At 53.4% G+C, this 14,188-nt stretch overlaps 2 protein-coding genes across 6 annotated transcripts; one reads left to right on the top strand and one right to left on the bottom strand.

The window, feature by feature from the left end:
* Positions 1 to 99: 99 nt before the first annotated feature.
* Positions 100 to 4,238, bottom strand: LOC122363663 (eukaryotic translation initiation factor 3 subunit E-B-like). Of its 5 annotated transcripts, none has more exons than XM_043333180.1 (2): positions 4,028 to 4,238; positions 100 to 1,526 (listed from the first exon to the last, which is right to left on the bottom strand). In XM_043333180.1, exon 2 carries the CDS (start codon positions 1,486 to 1,488, stop codon positions 169 to 171), a length of 1,320 nt encoding a protein of 439 aa, XP_043189115.1. In that variant the 5' UTR covers positions 1,489 to 1,526; positions 4,028 to 4,238; the 3' UTR covers positions 100 to 168. The 5 variants fall into 5 exon arrangements, with proteins under 5 accessions (XP_043189115.1, XP_043189111.1, XP_043189112.1 ...); XM_043333176.1 differs by lacking the exon at positions 4,028 to 4,238 and adding an exon at positions 3,879 to 4,001; XM_043333177.1 differs by lacking the exon at positions 4,028 to 4,238 and adding an exon at positions 3,910 to 3,983.
* An 8-nt stretch (positions 4,239 to 4,246) lies between these two features.
* Positions 4,247 to 13,851, top strand: LOC122363661 (polypeptide N-acetylgalactosaminyltransferase 35A-like). Its single transcript, XM_043333172.1, has 11 exons — positions 4,247 to 4,696; positions 4,889 to 5,264; positions 5,800 to 6,022; positions 7,085 to 7,162; positions 7,986 to 8,230; positions 8,789 to 8,906; positions 9,213 to 9,365; positions 9,639 to 9,742; positions 10,932 to 11,133; positions 11,593 to 11,727; positions 12,431 to 13,851. Exons 1-11 carry the CDS (start codon positions 4,615 to 4,617, stop codon positions 12,563 to 12,565), a joined length of 1,851 nt encoding a protein of 616 aa, XP_043189107.1. The 5' UTR covers positions 4,247 to 4,614; the 3' UTR covers positions 12,566 to 13,851.
* The last annotated feature ends 337 nt before the right edge of the window (positions 13,852 to 14,188 follow it).

Raw genomic sequence — 14,188 nt, 5'->3', positions numbered from 1 at the left:
ACCGAGTGCACAAGACATTGATCTACGCAACTAATCTCCCTATCAACCCTTCTCTTCCCGCCACTACCGACACTCGACCGTCAGATAAAAACCCTCACGTCCTCCGCGAACCATCCGAATGTATATTAAAAGTCCACAGTGTCGCTGGCGCTACCGACCGGCAGCTGGTCACATGTCTCCCGCCCAGCCGCCGTGCTCCTGGTTCTTGGCGCTCAGCTTCTTCCGGATGGTGTCTGTGAGCGTCTGCGCCCGGAAGCTGATGTGCTTGGTCTTCTCGATGAGCTGCTGGTAGGGCGACACGGCCTGCTGGCCCATGATGACGTGGCCCTGCGCAGAGTCTATCTTGGCGTCCAGGTGCGCCTGCCGGATCAGGTTAACGATCCACCGCTCCGCCTCCTTGGGGTCCATGTTCAGCTTCTGCGCCAGCATGTTGATGCTGATCACCTGGTGGATCCGGCAGAACGTCTCGAACGTCATCAGCCGCGCGTTCTCGATGAAGTCGGCCGGGCAGGAGACGGTGAAGAAGTCGTTGGCCAGCACGGCCTCGCAGGCCTCCAGCTTGTGCTGCGCGCCGTCAAAGTCGAAGTTGACGTAGAGGCACTCGATGAACTCTGTGATGGGGTCGCGGTACGAGTACGACTCCTGCTGGATGACCTTGACGAGGTCCTTGAGCGCGTTGGGCCGGTTCTGGCGGCTCATGACCACGGCCGTGGCCAGGTAGCGCAGGATGTGCGGGCACATGGTCTGGATGGTGTTTAGGTAGTTGGGCTGGTAGAGGAACATGTCGATCAGCAGCTCGTAGCCCTTGGGCGCGTTGAAGAACACGAACAGGCTCCAGTGGATGAGCCAGCAGCGCTGCGTCAGCGCCTGGGCGTCACTGCTGAACGGGTGGTTGTCGATGTACTCCTTGAGCCGGTTCATGTCCTCCACGGCCGCCTCCCAGTGCTGCATCAGAATCTCCGACGAGAACTTGCCCCACAGGCTGTTCAGGTAGTTTTTGTCGTTGGTGGGCACCAGCACCTTATGCAGGTACAGACACTCCGCGGCGCGGCCGTAGTTGCCCACCTCGTAGTTGAACTTGGCCAGCCTGTACAGCGTGTCCATCATCTCCACCTTGAAGTTGAACCGCTCCACCAGGAAGTCGACTAGCTGCTTCGAGTCGCGCGATACCTGGATCTGCTTTTTCACCTCCTCGTCGTGGAGGATGGCGAAGATGGGCTTCGTCTCCAGATTGAGTTCGTTCCACTCCTGGATGACCTCGCTGCGGCGGTCGTTGATCTCGGCCGGCACCTCGCGGTCCGGGTACACCAGCTCCAGGATATCGATGTTGTAGTCCACCATGTTGGAGCCCTTGAGCAGCTCGAGCCGGCACTTGTTGATGTCGGTCTCGTCATAGACCTCGAGCCGGGAGAGGAACTCCAGCAGCGGAAACACCATGTGCCGGTCCAGGTAGGACGCCACCGTCATCGACAGGTCGTACTCGGTCATTGTGAACCGCTATCTGGGAGCCGAGGCTTCAGTAATACCTGCCGGGCGAAAACGTGTTGTGTTAATGACAAAGTCAAACCATATCATCACAGGAAGACCAATGATCAGTTGTGACGAATCTAACAGAATCATTTATAAGGAAACCATTGGGCAAAACAGTTTATTTTACTTCTGCAAACATCCTACTGTGAAAAAAAAAACAATGCTTCAATGAATGATTATGGGCCCAAATTCGCGCTCGACTGTTCAATGCCAGGATGCCAACAAACATTCATGTAAGACCACAGAATTGATCGAACAGTGTTTATCAGCGTATAGGATAAGGGAAATTGCACTTTCTCCTGTTTACAGTCCGATTCTGTCAACTAGTGCAGCTACGAAGTGACGCATGCAATCGACACGCTGGTCACAATATCAACCAGCAATGGAGTTGCATGCCGACCCGTGCTGGCTTTCGTTGTTTTACGGGTCTCCCGAAAGTGGCTGAAAGCCGCTTTTGATTGAACTCTTCCCGGAAAACACGACGGGCCAGGGGTGCGGAGCCGGAGCCGGAGCCGGGCCGGCACATTTTGCCCGGAGCCGGAGCCGTCAAAGACTCCGGCGCTTTTTAAGAGGAAAAATCAATTTATCTAGTTCGGTTTGACAGTACAAGACAGTAAAACATGTGGTACCTACGTCATCACGTGAATGAAAAAAGCTGAACACGTATTACCAGTGTCCCACAGTACGCTATCAACCTCCTGTCTGCAGTCCTCCCTCCCCACGTCTACTGTATCCCCAGAACCTGAGGACCGGTCATCAGGTGATAGCCATTGTTTTGGCCACCCGTCTTTATGTAATTGATCGCATAGGAAATGTACTGAGTTGGAGCCGGAGCCGGACCATTTTATTCGGAGCCGAAGCCGGAGCCGCAATGACATTTCACCCGGAGCCGGAGCAGTTTTTTTTCTTCAGAGCCGGAGCCGTCTGAAAATTTTACGGCTCCGCATCCCTACTACGGGCATGTTCGATCAAATTTACAGCCAGACTGGCTGCAAAAAAATGATGCCTATACCTAATACCATTGTTGCGTTGTCTTTCATGCCTGAAGTAGAAGAACCTCCATACCTACACATGGCGCGACCTTTCGCTCCCAGCAGCTTTGGTTTCCAAAAACAAACCCGTTTATGGCCATTGATTTCACGGCATGCATTCCTTGTTTTGCTAGAAAGTCACCACAGTAGCACTGTGGTACTGATTTTTTTTTTAGCACCACACAAAGCTGAATGAGTAGACCTGAAGCTGACTAAGTAAACAGTGGCTAAAAATGCCTCACACAACATGCTACACATCTTGTCTTCTCTGCTGATGGAGCACTGTTACCTTCTGACATACACACAGCTTTTTTAGCTGCTGAAAGGGCAGAATATCTTAACTGGACATCCATGAGACAAAAAAATGTTTTGACCAGTTTTTGTTTGAATTAGTTATGACTTTTGACTGCCTTGTGGCAATGCAACCACATTTTCAGCTAATCCAGGCCAGAAGCCCCAAATCAAAACTTTGCCAAAGAAAAGGTGGTGAAAAATACTGATATTTTGTATCAAGCCCTAGTCAGTCTTTTGGCTGGTGGATGAGTAGATTGGTGGCATTTTTTGACCATGCAATGGCAGATACCTGCTTCACAGCTGGAGAGTGTCTAGTGTTGCCGCAACAGGGCTTGTCAACTTGCCTTTGCAGTTTGCTGGCCTTTATTTCTGATATAACTAGCTTCAAATTATTTTTAACTGCTCTAAGATGTGCTGCACAAGCTAACCAGCAAAACGGCCCCAAAGCCGGGTCACAAGATTAAAAATGGAATTGATTCAGAGCATTGCCTTTTGGCAGCCCAGGCTAAAAATGAAAGGGACTAGATATCAAGTACCTTCTCTTACTTAACTTACTGACTTAAGAAAAATATCTGAAATCATGACTAGTCACTGACAAGTGACAGCACACAGTACTCAAGCTTAAGAGCTGAGGGATGTCCTATAAATGCATAATGCCTGTATTGGTACCTATCCTCCCCGTGGCCTAGTGGATAAGGCGTCCATCTCCTAACTTGGAGGCAGCGAGTTCGTGGCCGAGAAGCTTCACATCGTTTGACCCATGTTCCTAAATTTGTCAATTCTGGGCCACCCTGCATAAAAAATGATAATAGGTATTTCGAGTACCAGTTAATTAAATGGGTGGGCAATAACATGCATATTATGGAAAATGCGCCGCGGGAAAGGATTAACAATAATCTGTCCAGATGGGCCCACCACATTTAACCTTTAATATATAACTGATGTGGCAAGTCATTGAAACATAAATTTTACAAATGAGCCATGTCATTATTTCACTAGAACTTAAAAAATTCAATGTCTTACTTTGATAAAATAATAAATATTCAACATATACCTATACCCCACAACACACACACCACCGCCGCTCTCCCCAGTGGCCACGCCGAAAGGCAATTAAGTGTGTCTTAGAGACTAATCTCATTTACTGACGTCACCATAATTTGGGCTCGTACATTGAAGTAAATGCCGATCTTGCTGCTTGAGGTTTTCGGTAAATGCAGTTATAACAAATAATTTTGTTAGGAAATTTATTTTTGAGGCACCAGTAATCCTCTTTTCATGTTAATGCCTGAAAACATCCAGAGCCATTTCAAGTATTTGCAGATTTTGTGACGTAGGTGCTAGAATTCTATCTAAAAGATTTCTTTCATCTTTGGTTGATTTGTTATTGCGCCAATATCGCAACAGATACCGCATAGTTTTTTAATTAATATGAAAGACTCCAACCAATTTCATACTGATAAACAAGGGATTTCCAAGGAACAGTTAAGCACAAAAAAAATCATGAAATAAATTTTGTTTTTTTGCATAAATCAATTAAAATTTTTCCTCATTTGAAGTGAAATAAAATAATGTTGAGGTTTTTATTCAATTGTTGACGCAGATGAAAAACGGCGCAAATAACATAAACAACAGCTGCTCGCCGCTGCTTTCACTCTGACTCTGAGGGGACGTGTGATTATTGCACTAGTTATTGAAGTATTATTGCTCCGCATTGCTTCAACTCTGATACGAAAGCTTTATACAGAGTTATGACAAAATGGGAATGATGCTGACTCATAGGATTCCACATGGAAATGGAAGGCACCCAGTTGTCCACCGGCACAGGAGAAGTGATCATGGTGAGTCGAAACTTGAAGTTGAATTGAAGAATTAATCAAGTTAGAAAGGGATGGAGAGTGGTCGATTTATCAGGCTTCAGTCATTGATGTTTGTAGCTATTTTAGTTTCATTTTGATAAGATTTTTCTGGGACATGTTACTGCTGAAATGTGTTTTCTGTCATGACAAATTACCATTCCATGTATCTCTCAGAGGTTCGACATCTGGGCACAATGCAGCTCTGCCTCAAGGTGCACTGGACCCTGCTGGCCATGTGTGCTGTCTGTGCCTGCTGGCTGATGCTGCTCTACCTCTACCTGGGTCTGGAGGGAGGCACCGGCTCTGCCTCATCGCCGGCACCGCTCACCACAGAGCCATCCCAGCGCACCACCGAGCCAAGACGCCTGAGACCGGTGGCCAGACATGAGGCCCGGGGTGGGGCAGGGCCTGATATGGAGAGACTGGGCAGGGTTGGATCAGAGGCAGACCGTCGTAAGAAGACCGAGGGGTACGAGAAACATGCATTCAACACTCTGGTCAGCGATCGGATTGGACTGGAGCGTGCCGTCCCAGATACCAGACACAGCTGGTTAGTGGGGATGGGCTGGACTGGAACAGCAAGGTGTATCTGTATGTAAAGTTATCTTAGGGCCAATGCATTTATTTAGCTTTCCTTTGATAAATTTATTTCGATTTTTTTAATTGATTGACCAAGCCAGAAGTCATACCTAGCTGAGCATGTTGAGCTGGTGTTGATGTCCAGCCACCAGCACTGCATTGGGAAGCTGTGGGTTGTCTGGAGAATTCAGAAGCTGAATGTGCCCACAAGGCCGACTGTGGTCTGTACTCACTGACTTCAGCTAGCTATGGGCTGCTGCCTCAGCTACAGACCATCCCTGTCAGGAAGTCTTACATAGTCAACGTGGAGCATTTAACCTGGGCTCTTAGCGCCAGCACTAAGAGGCTCCACCAACTGAGCTATGGGGCAGGCCCCCAGTCTGTGGGGTGGGGTGGGGACAGGATGATATGCCCTAACCGATATCTGAGCAGCAGTCTGACCTCAGACCGTTCAGAGAGGAACTGAGCCTCAGACGCTGTACTGACAGCCGCTGTTTCCTGCGCAGGTGCCAGAACCAGACGTACCCGTCTGTGCTGCCTGACGTCAGCGTCGTCATCTGCTTCTACAACGAGGACGAGACGGTGCTGCTGCGCACCCTGCAGGCGCTGCTGGAGCGCTCGCCGGCCCACCTGCTGCGGGAGGTGCTGCTGGTGGACGACAGCAGCGACGACCCGACCCTGGCGCCGGCCGTGCGGGCGCACATCGAGAGCCGCCAGCTGCAGCACGCGGTGCGTGGCCGGGCCCGGGGGAGGGCGGGATGACCTGTGACATGGTGGAGCCGAGGGATGGAGGGAGCGGGGAAGAACGGGTTTTATGTGCTATAACGACCGAACTATTTTACGAAAAGCGATTTTGTGGAGGGATCTTAGGCCATGCTTCATAAATCTAAATGGGTGAAATGTATTGAAAATGGCAATGTAGCATAACAAATGCTTCTATGGATGCCAACTTCGCGAATTTTTGGCACTCTGCGTTTCGAACTGAAACCTATTGCTGCATGCGATGCATTGTGACAGTGAATGCCTCTTCACACATGTCTGTCAGTTTGCATTGCGGATCGGGTCGCGGTGAAGGTAAGCCCACGCGATAGACTCGACGACGCTCATTTTTCAACGATCTCAGATAATCAGTTCAGCTTCTCACCGATTTCTAGTGGTGGGCAATCTCCCAACCCCCCAATTTGCCACTGTCCTTATACCATTTTGCTTCTGATGTGATATATATATCCTGATAGGCTTGCCGGTTTATTATTCGTTGCTAAGCCGCCGTGTGTTTGATTCGCTCGCACTGACGCGTTTGTTGTGTTCGATATCGGCGCGTCCTCTAGCTGAGAGGCACGTGACTCGTCAACTCTCGTGTGTATCGTACATTTGTCAGTCATTGCGCGATATCGCTTCGATGCTTAGCGATACCGTATTGTCTCATAATCTTGCGTTCATGAGTGGCGTCTCCTCGCTTCATGCCTACCGTTAGGCTGTGATATTGTTGCCTGGCTCGTAAGTGAACATCGTCGCTGTTCTTCTGTTATTCATCAGTTCTCTTTTCAATGTCTCTTGCTCTGTTCCACCCTCCGTCCGGCCTGTCTCCAATCGTCTCCGTCTTTTCTAGTCTCCCGTCCCTGACTCTGTATAGTTTTCTTGATCGTTCCGTCTCTGTATGTTATGCTCGTCTCTGTAGCTGTCCCCCGTCTCGGTCTAACTATTTATGCTGGCTCTGTGACCGTCTCCGTCTCAGTAGCCGTCTCTTGTCTCCGTCTCCGTCTCTGATAACCGTCTGGCGGTCGTTCCCAGGTGCGTCTGATCCGGTCCGACATTCGGCTCGGTCTGATCCGCGCCCGGCTGCGCGGGGCTGCGGAGGCCACTGGAAAGGTACGTGACGGGCTCCGTGGCGTCCGACCAGTGGGCAGACACGGGGCGGAACGGCGGGGAGGGCAGAGCCAGGTAGCACACCGCGAGTCCTCTGACCGAACCCGCTAGCTAAACCTCTGGGAAGGGGAATGAAAGATATCGAGCCCGGGGGTCGAGGATCTGACCGCGGCTTAAACCTGTTTCGGATTTATCGGATCGCTCGATCACGAGTGTCGGGTTTTGGCTGAGCGCGGGGATCAGATGATGCCGCTGTGAAGACTGCGTTCTGGCCGGCGTGGGGTCGTATGTAGTCATAGATGCCACTAGATGGATGGCCCTGCTCTGAAAGGTACTTCACATTTGGTACTTACGACCACGAGGGATTTCGACACGGCACTCGTGTGGCCTATCTGACCACCGTTTTATTTGCGAAAGGGAACGCCGTTTCAAGTAGTTGGATTTAGCTTATCACACGTCATTGATCGATTGTGCAACCTTTGGCCCCTGTAACAACGCTGAATTGCTCAGCATATCAAAGCGGTAGCTGGGTGTTTCGTTATAAGGCTCTGTATCTCTATCGGCGAAGCTGCAATAGCCAATGTTCACTGAAATGCCACGGCCACGGGCGTGTCCGGAGTGTGCTCTTTGAACTCATAATTCAATGTACCGCACTGGGAGGGAAAACTGAACACACTACCGAATTGTTTGTAATCATTTGTATTGTATGTATGCTCTGCTGGTGGCGGATTTTTAATTTACACTGTAGGCTTTGATGCGGCGTCATCTTCCTTTCTCACAATCCGCCTACCTCCGTTAATCGCCCCCCCCCCCCGCCGTCCGTCAGGTGCTGGTGTTTCTCGACTCGCACGTGGAGGTGAACACGGACTGGCTGCGGCCGCTGCTGGCGCCCATCGCCGCCGACCGGCGCACCGTCACCGTGCCCGTCATCGACGTCATCAGCGCCGACACGTTCCGCTACACGGCCTCGCCACTGGTGCGCGGCGGCTTCGGCTGGGAGATGCACTTCAAGTGGGTGGCCGTGCCGCCGGAGAGGCTGCGGACCGACGAGGACCACGTGCGACCCATAGAGTGAGTGACGGGAGGGGAGGGGGAGGGGAGCGGGTAGGTCGTCCAGCCCATAGAGTGAGTGACGGGGAGGGGAGGGGGAGAGGAGCGGGTATGTCGTCCAGCCCATAGAGTGAGTGACGGGGAGGGGAGGGGGAGAGGAGCGGGTAGGTCGTCCAGCCCATGGAGCGATTGACGGAAGGGGAGCGGGTAGGTCAGGACGAGTGTTAAGGGAAGTGACGCTGCGGCCTCGCGACCCGTGCATAGTTCGAACTGCGAAGGGAGAGCGGACTTCTCAGAATGACGCGAGACCTGAGTGGGAGTTTTTGTGTACGGGAAGTTCAGGATACCGATAGATTATGATCCGATATGATAGCTGCTGACTTTGGCGTACGTTTAGCGTACGTTTAGCGCAGGGTTAACGCATGTGCCTATAGTTTCAGTACAAACGATGAGAATAGTGAGGACTCTGTTCCATGACCGTGTCGCATGGTCTGCCTGTTCGCCTGTCGCGCTCCTGCAGTGCTGCTGTGACTCGGACCGGTCTGTGATCCCCCTCCCCCCCCCCCCCGCTCCCGGCAGCACCCCAGCGATGGCCGGTGGTCTGTTCGCCATGGACCGGCGGTACTTTTTCGAGCTGGGCGGCTACGACGAGGGGATGGACATCTGGGGAGGCGAGAACCTCGAGCTGTCGTTTAGGGTGAGTGCCGTGCGGTCCGTGCCGATACGACCGTGTGTACACACAGTCCGTGACGGACCACTTCAGGGACAGCGCCCACTCAGAGCGGCCGTCGGCCCAGAGTGGCGCTTCAACTGGGGCGCTTGTAGCTGTACGGTGACCGGTGTGTCATGGCTTATTTGGCGGAGGCCATATGTGTAATTGTATGATATATTTTAGCTTTAGATGTTACATTATTTAAACATCTCCTCTGACCACTAACCCGTGTCTGACCGCGGCTGGCTGTTGATTTCTGATGTCTGATCTCTGACCCCGTTCCCGGTCCAGGTGTGGATGTGCGGCGGCCGGATGCAGATCGTGCCCTGCTCCCGTATCGGTCACGTGTTCAGGAAGCGGCGGCCCTACGATAACCCCGAGGGCACGCGCTCCACGCTGCAGAACCTGCTGCGGCTCGTACTCGTCTGGCTCGACGAGTACAAGGTACCTATACCGTACAAGGTACCGTGTACCGTACAAGGTACTATAAGGTACCGTATACCGTGTATCGAGCTATACGGTACCCGGTCAGAACAGTTCAGCGCTCAGCGCCGTGGCTGTGTGACAGATTATAAGTCTGGCTTATTTGGGATGCCGTCGATCATTAAGTGAGTGTTATATTCTGATTGGGTTTCTAGTTTGTCATATCATGCATCTCTCGCAGTGTTCGTTCCGTGATTATGACTGATGACCCGACCTGTCCGCTCGCCGTCTCAGGACCACTTTTACGACGCGTTTCCGGACGCTGCGGGGATGGAGTACGGAGACGTCTCCAGCCGGATCAAACTCCGACAGAAACTCAACTGCAAGTCCTTTAAATGGTGAGCGGGAAGGATTGGTAGCTAATATATCAGGCTCACTCAGTGTCAGCGGATTTATTAGCAGAAAAAAAAAGAATTTGAAATAACCATCGATAAGTATTGAGCACGTTTACAAGTACTTACCGGTTTATGGAATGAATATATCGTTCGTGGGCTCAAAAGTTGTTTTATCACTCCTCTCCCGCAGGTACCTGGAGACGGTGTATCCGGAGCTGAAGGTACCGGAGACGGTGTACCTCCCTCACCGTCCCTCCCCTCCCGCAGGTACCTGGAGACGGTGTACCCGGAGCTGGAGGTACCGGAGACGGTGTACCTCCCTCACCGTCCCTCCCCTCTCTCAGGTACCTGGAGACGGTGTACCCGGAGCTGGAGGTACCGGAGACGGTGTATGTACCTCACCGTCCCTCCCCTCCCGCAGGTACCTGGAGACGGTGTACCCGGAGCTGGAGGTACCGGAGACGGTGTACCTCCCTCACCGTCCCTCCCCTCCCGCAGGTACCTGGAGACGGTGTACCCGGAGCTGGAGGTACCGGAGACGGTGTACCTCCCTCACCGTCCCTCCCCTCCCGCAGGTACCTGGAGACGGTGTACCCGGAGCTGGAGGTACCGGAGACGGTGTACCTCCCTCACCGTCCCTCCCCTCCCGCAGGTACCTGGAGACGGTGTACCCGGAGCTGGAGGTACCGGAGACGGTGTACCTCCCCTCACCGTCCCTCCCCTCCCGCAGGTACCTGGAGACGGTGTACCCGGAGCTGGAGGTACCGGAGACGGTGTATGTACCTCACCGTCCCTCCCCTCCCGCAGGTACCTGGAGACGGTGTACCCGGAGCTGGAGGTACCGGAGACGGTGTACCTCCCTCACCGTCCCTCCCCTCCCCCAGGTACCTGGAGACGGTGTACCCGGAGCTGGAGGTACCGGAGACGGTGTATGTACCTCACCGTCCCTCCCCTCCCGCAGGTACCTGGAGACGGTGTACCCGGAGCTGGAGGTACCGGAGACGGTGTACCTCCCTCACCGTCCCTCCCCTCCCGCAGGTACCTGGAGACGGTGTACCCGGAGCTGGAGGTACCGGAGACGGTGTACCTCCCTCACCGTCCCTCCCCTCCCGCAGGTACCTGGAGACGGTGTACCCGGAGCTGGAGGTACCGGAGACGGTGTACCTCCCTCACCGTCCCTCCCCTCTCTCAGGTACCTGGAGACGGTGTACCCGGAGCTGGAGGTACCGGAGACGCGCGGCCGGCAGCCGGGCGGGCTCGTCCTGCCCGGTACCGCGCACGACCGCACGGTCGGCTCGGTGCGGCTGAGACTGGCGGGCACAGGGCTCTGCCTGCGAGTGGCGGACGGAGCGGGCGCCTCGCTGGGGGAGTGTGCAGACCACCACCCGGACCAGGTCAGTGGAGAGGTCAGACCAGACCAGACCAGACCAGACCAGGTCAGTGGTCCAACCGGTCAGAGGTACAACCATTCCCAGACTAGGCCAATGTGCACGGAGGAATCTTTTCCCGGTACTCCGGTACGGAGGACGGGGAAAAAGATGTGTTCAAACCGCTGCCCGTTCTCATAACCGTGGCCGGGCTTCCTGTGTCAATAACTGAGATCAAGACACCGTTGACATGCGATGTTCTCGGCGTTTACGAACAAACCCACTTATATCGCAAGTTTTTTTACGATGAGTGTGTTAGTCGAAGTGCAAGGACATGTAACAACAAAGCGTTTCATGATCTCAAGTTGTCATTGCTCCGTCTGATAGCTGTTATGGTCCGGAGTGTGGGTGCCCCAGGTCTGACACACCACCTTCCCCCTCTCAGGTGTACAGTTAGCTCTGACACCCCGGGCCTCCCCCTCCCAGGTGTTCCGGGAGACGGGTCGCCAGGAGCTCTCGCAGGGGGAGCGGTGTCTGCAGGCGTCTGCCGCCGACGAGTCGCCCACTCTGGCCGAGTGTCACCGATCACTGGGCGACCAGCAGTGGAACTACGGCGCAAAGGTGGGTAGCTAATACCGCACCAGCAGTGGAACTACGGCGCAAAGGTGGGTAACTACTAACTAACACCGGACCAGCAGTGGAACTACGGCGCAAAGGTGGGTAACTATCCCGGACCAGCAGTGGAACTACGGCGCAAAGGTGGGTTGCTACCTCCGGACTGGCAGTGGAACTACGGCGCAAAGGTGGGTAACTACACCCGGACTGGCAGTGGAACTACGGCGCAAAGGTGGGTTATAACGACCAACGACCCCTCAGCAGTGGAACTACGGGGCAAAGGTGGGCAACGACCAACGACCCTACAGCAGTGGAACTACAGGGCAAAGATGGGTAACGACCAACGACCCCTCAGCAGTGGAACTACGGGGCAAAGGTGGGTAGCTAATACCGCACCAGCAGTGGAACTACGGCGCAAAGGTGGGTTATAACTACCAACGACCCTTCAGCAGTGGAACTACGGCGCAAAGGTGGGTAATGCTGGTCCAGCCAGCCAGAGAGAGGCGCGGAGAGGAGCTGTGAAGCCAAGATAAGTTATGGTGGTGAATTTGTATCGACTCTCTGACTTCTAGCAGTGGAGTAATGGAGGCATGATGATGTACACTGTCTGAGGGTACCTAGCGTTGCACCACGCCGTCTACATCTGCAGCACACCGACTCCAGCAGCCCACTCGGAAATTCTGGCTGACCTCTCCCCCCGTTCCGCCAGGTGGGCTCGCCGGTGTATAACCTGGCGGTCGGCCTGTGCCTCTCGGCCCCGGAGCGGCGTCCCGGCGCCCCTGTCGCAATGACAGAGTGCCGAGACGAGCCGGGCCTCACCTGGGACGTGCTGGCCGAGAGCTGACCCCGCAGTGACCTGAGAGCTGACCCCGCAGTGACCCAGCAGTGACCGGCAGTGACCCGGGCCGGGTCGGACCGCCGGCGGTCCGCCGCCGACTGGAGCGGCTGGCGGAGAGCTGACCTCGCAGTGACCCGCAGTGACCCGCAGTGACCCGGGCCGGGTCGGACCGCCGACTGGGCCGGCTGGGGCGCGTGTTAGGATGGCGGTTTGGTGGCAGGCGGGGACGGGATATGTAGCAGAGGGAGAGGGGTAGGGGGTAGACGTGTTTTGTCCCCAAGGGACCTATGGAACTGTCGGGGGAGCGGACGGAGCATGAGCCTGCAGATCTGATCAGGGGGTGAATGGTGGTCTCTGGGTATGATAGAGCACGGTCAATGGTAAACAGCACACGCATCGGTGGGGGCGGATCGAATCACCGAATTGTTTTACCTGGATGTGCAGATGTATAATATGCAGGCACTAATCGCGAATGTCTGCTACAGAGCTTGTGCAGTCTTTGTTTTGTTAATCAATTTGATATTTTTATAAGAATTTTAATGTTGAGCCGTTAATGTGTGCTGTATGATTGGCTGGCTGGAATCGCTGTGTGATCTGTTTCACCGAACTAACCCCACTGCCAGTGCCGTCTCATTCCATCGTAACAATCTTACACCGTCAACGTTGCTGGTTTTACTGATCAAACCAGAATGGCCGCATGGCTTACGATTTAACTGCACAATATTGGCGTCTTATAATGATCGCGATAGACCGGTTTTGCGATTAATCGGACCACGTCTGTTGAGGTTGTGACGGTTGTGTTTGGGCGTTACGGTATAGAAATACTAACGCTGATCAGTGAGATTTCGCCATGTCGTATAGTGCTGTAGCGGATTCACGTCAGGTCGAAAGTACTTCGTGTTTTATATGTCGCTCGTTTTTATTTCGGCAAAACTTTCTAGTATCGTGTTTTGTGCATTGTGTCCGTTCGTGCACATCGCTGGTAGGTATCGTACGGCACTAGGCTGATATGGTGGCGTCACGTCCTTTTGTCGCTTGAAGCAGCTGAGTCACGTGCAGTTGGTTGTTGGTTGTGGTGGCAATCAGATGCGTCAGATGGGCCTTTCTCGACAAGAGGATCGATAAATGGCCCGAGGGAATGCTATTTTGTGAGTGTTTGTGCCCCGACACAGGCTTCGTAAAAATGATGCTCCTCGATGAGCCGGGACGTAGTGAAGCACTGCATTGTCGTTCCGTTTTGCAACTTGATGATGCTATAACACCCGAAAGGCAATAAAATCACTTCGTTTTCATCCATGCTCTGCAGTTTTATGATACGCCTCAGTGATGCGGGAATCGGGATGGTCAAGCCAGCTCTATGAGTTTGGCGATTTGACCGGTGCTGACGGTGGCTGACCATTTAACATGAGATTTCCAAGCTCTGTCGGAGAAGTATGCTACTGCACAAAGCATGCAGGTTGCAACACTACTCCAAAGGATATGGAAGGCAACATTAGGCTTCTTTGCCCTCTAGCGAACAGTGGTGCTATCCGTGACCATCTATTGCCGACCGGTGTCCTCCCTGGCTCCGCTGGGAATGCCAAACGCCAAGTTCAGATAGGTATACGTTTTCAACCAAATGTATTTCCT

The sequence above is a fragment of the Amphibalanus amphitrite genome, unplaced genomic scaffold (assembly GCF_019059575.1).
Source record: "Amphibalanus amphitrite isolate SeventyFive unplaced genomic scaffold, NRLGWU_Aamphi_draft 000633F_arrow, whole genome shotgun sequence".
NCBI classification, from domain to species: Eukaryota; Metazoa; Arthropoda; class Thecostraca; order Balanomorpha; family Balanidae; genus Amphibalanus; species Amphibalanus amphitrite.
Note: the sequence above shows the minus strand (reverse complement) of the source record. Positions and strands in the feature narration are given on the sequence as shown.

What these genes read in the sequence shown, in the direction of transcription:
- LOC122363663 (XM_043333180.1), bottom strand. Translation starts at nt 1,488, where the DNA reads ATGACCGAGTACGACCTGTCGATGACGGTGGCGTCCTACCTGGACCGG.
- LOC122363661 (XM_043333172.1), top strand. Translation starts at nt 4,615, where the DNA reads ATGGGAATGATGCTGACTCATAGGATTCCACATGGAAATGGAAGGCAC. An exon ending in GCACAGGAGAAGTGATCATG is followed by an intron (nt 4,697 to 4,888) that starts GTGAGTCGAAAC and finishes TGTATCTCTCAG; the next exon opens with AGGTTCGACATCTGGGCACA. An exon ending in AGTGGAACTACGGCGCAAAG is followed by an intron (nt 11,728 to 12,430) that starts GTGGGTAGCTAA and finishes CCGTTCCGCCAG; the next exon opens with GTGGGCTCGCCGGTGTATAA.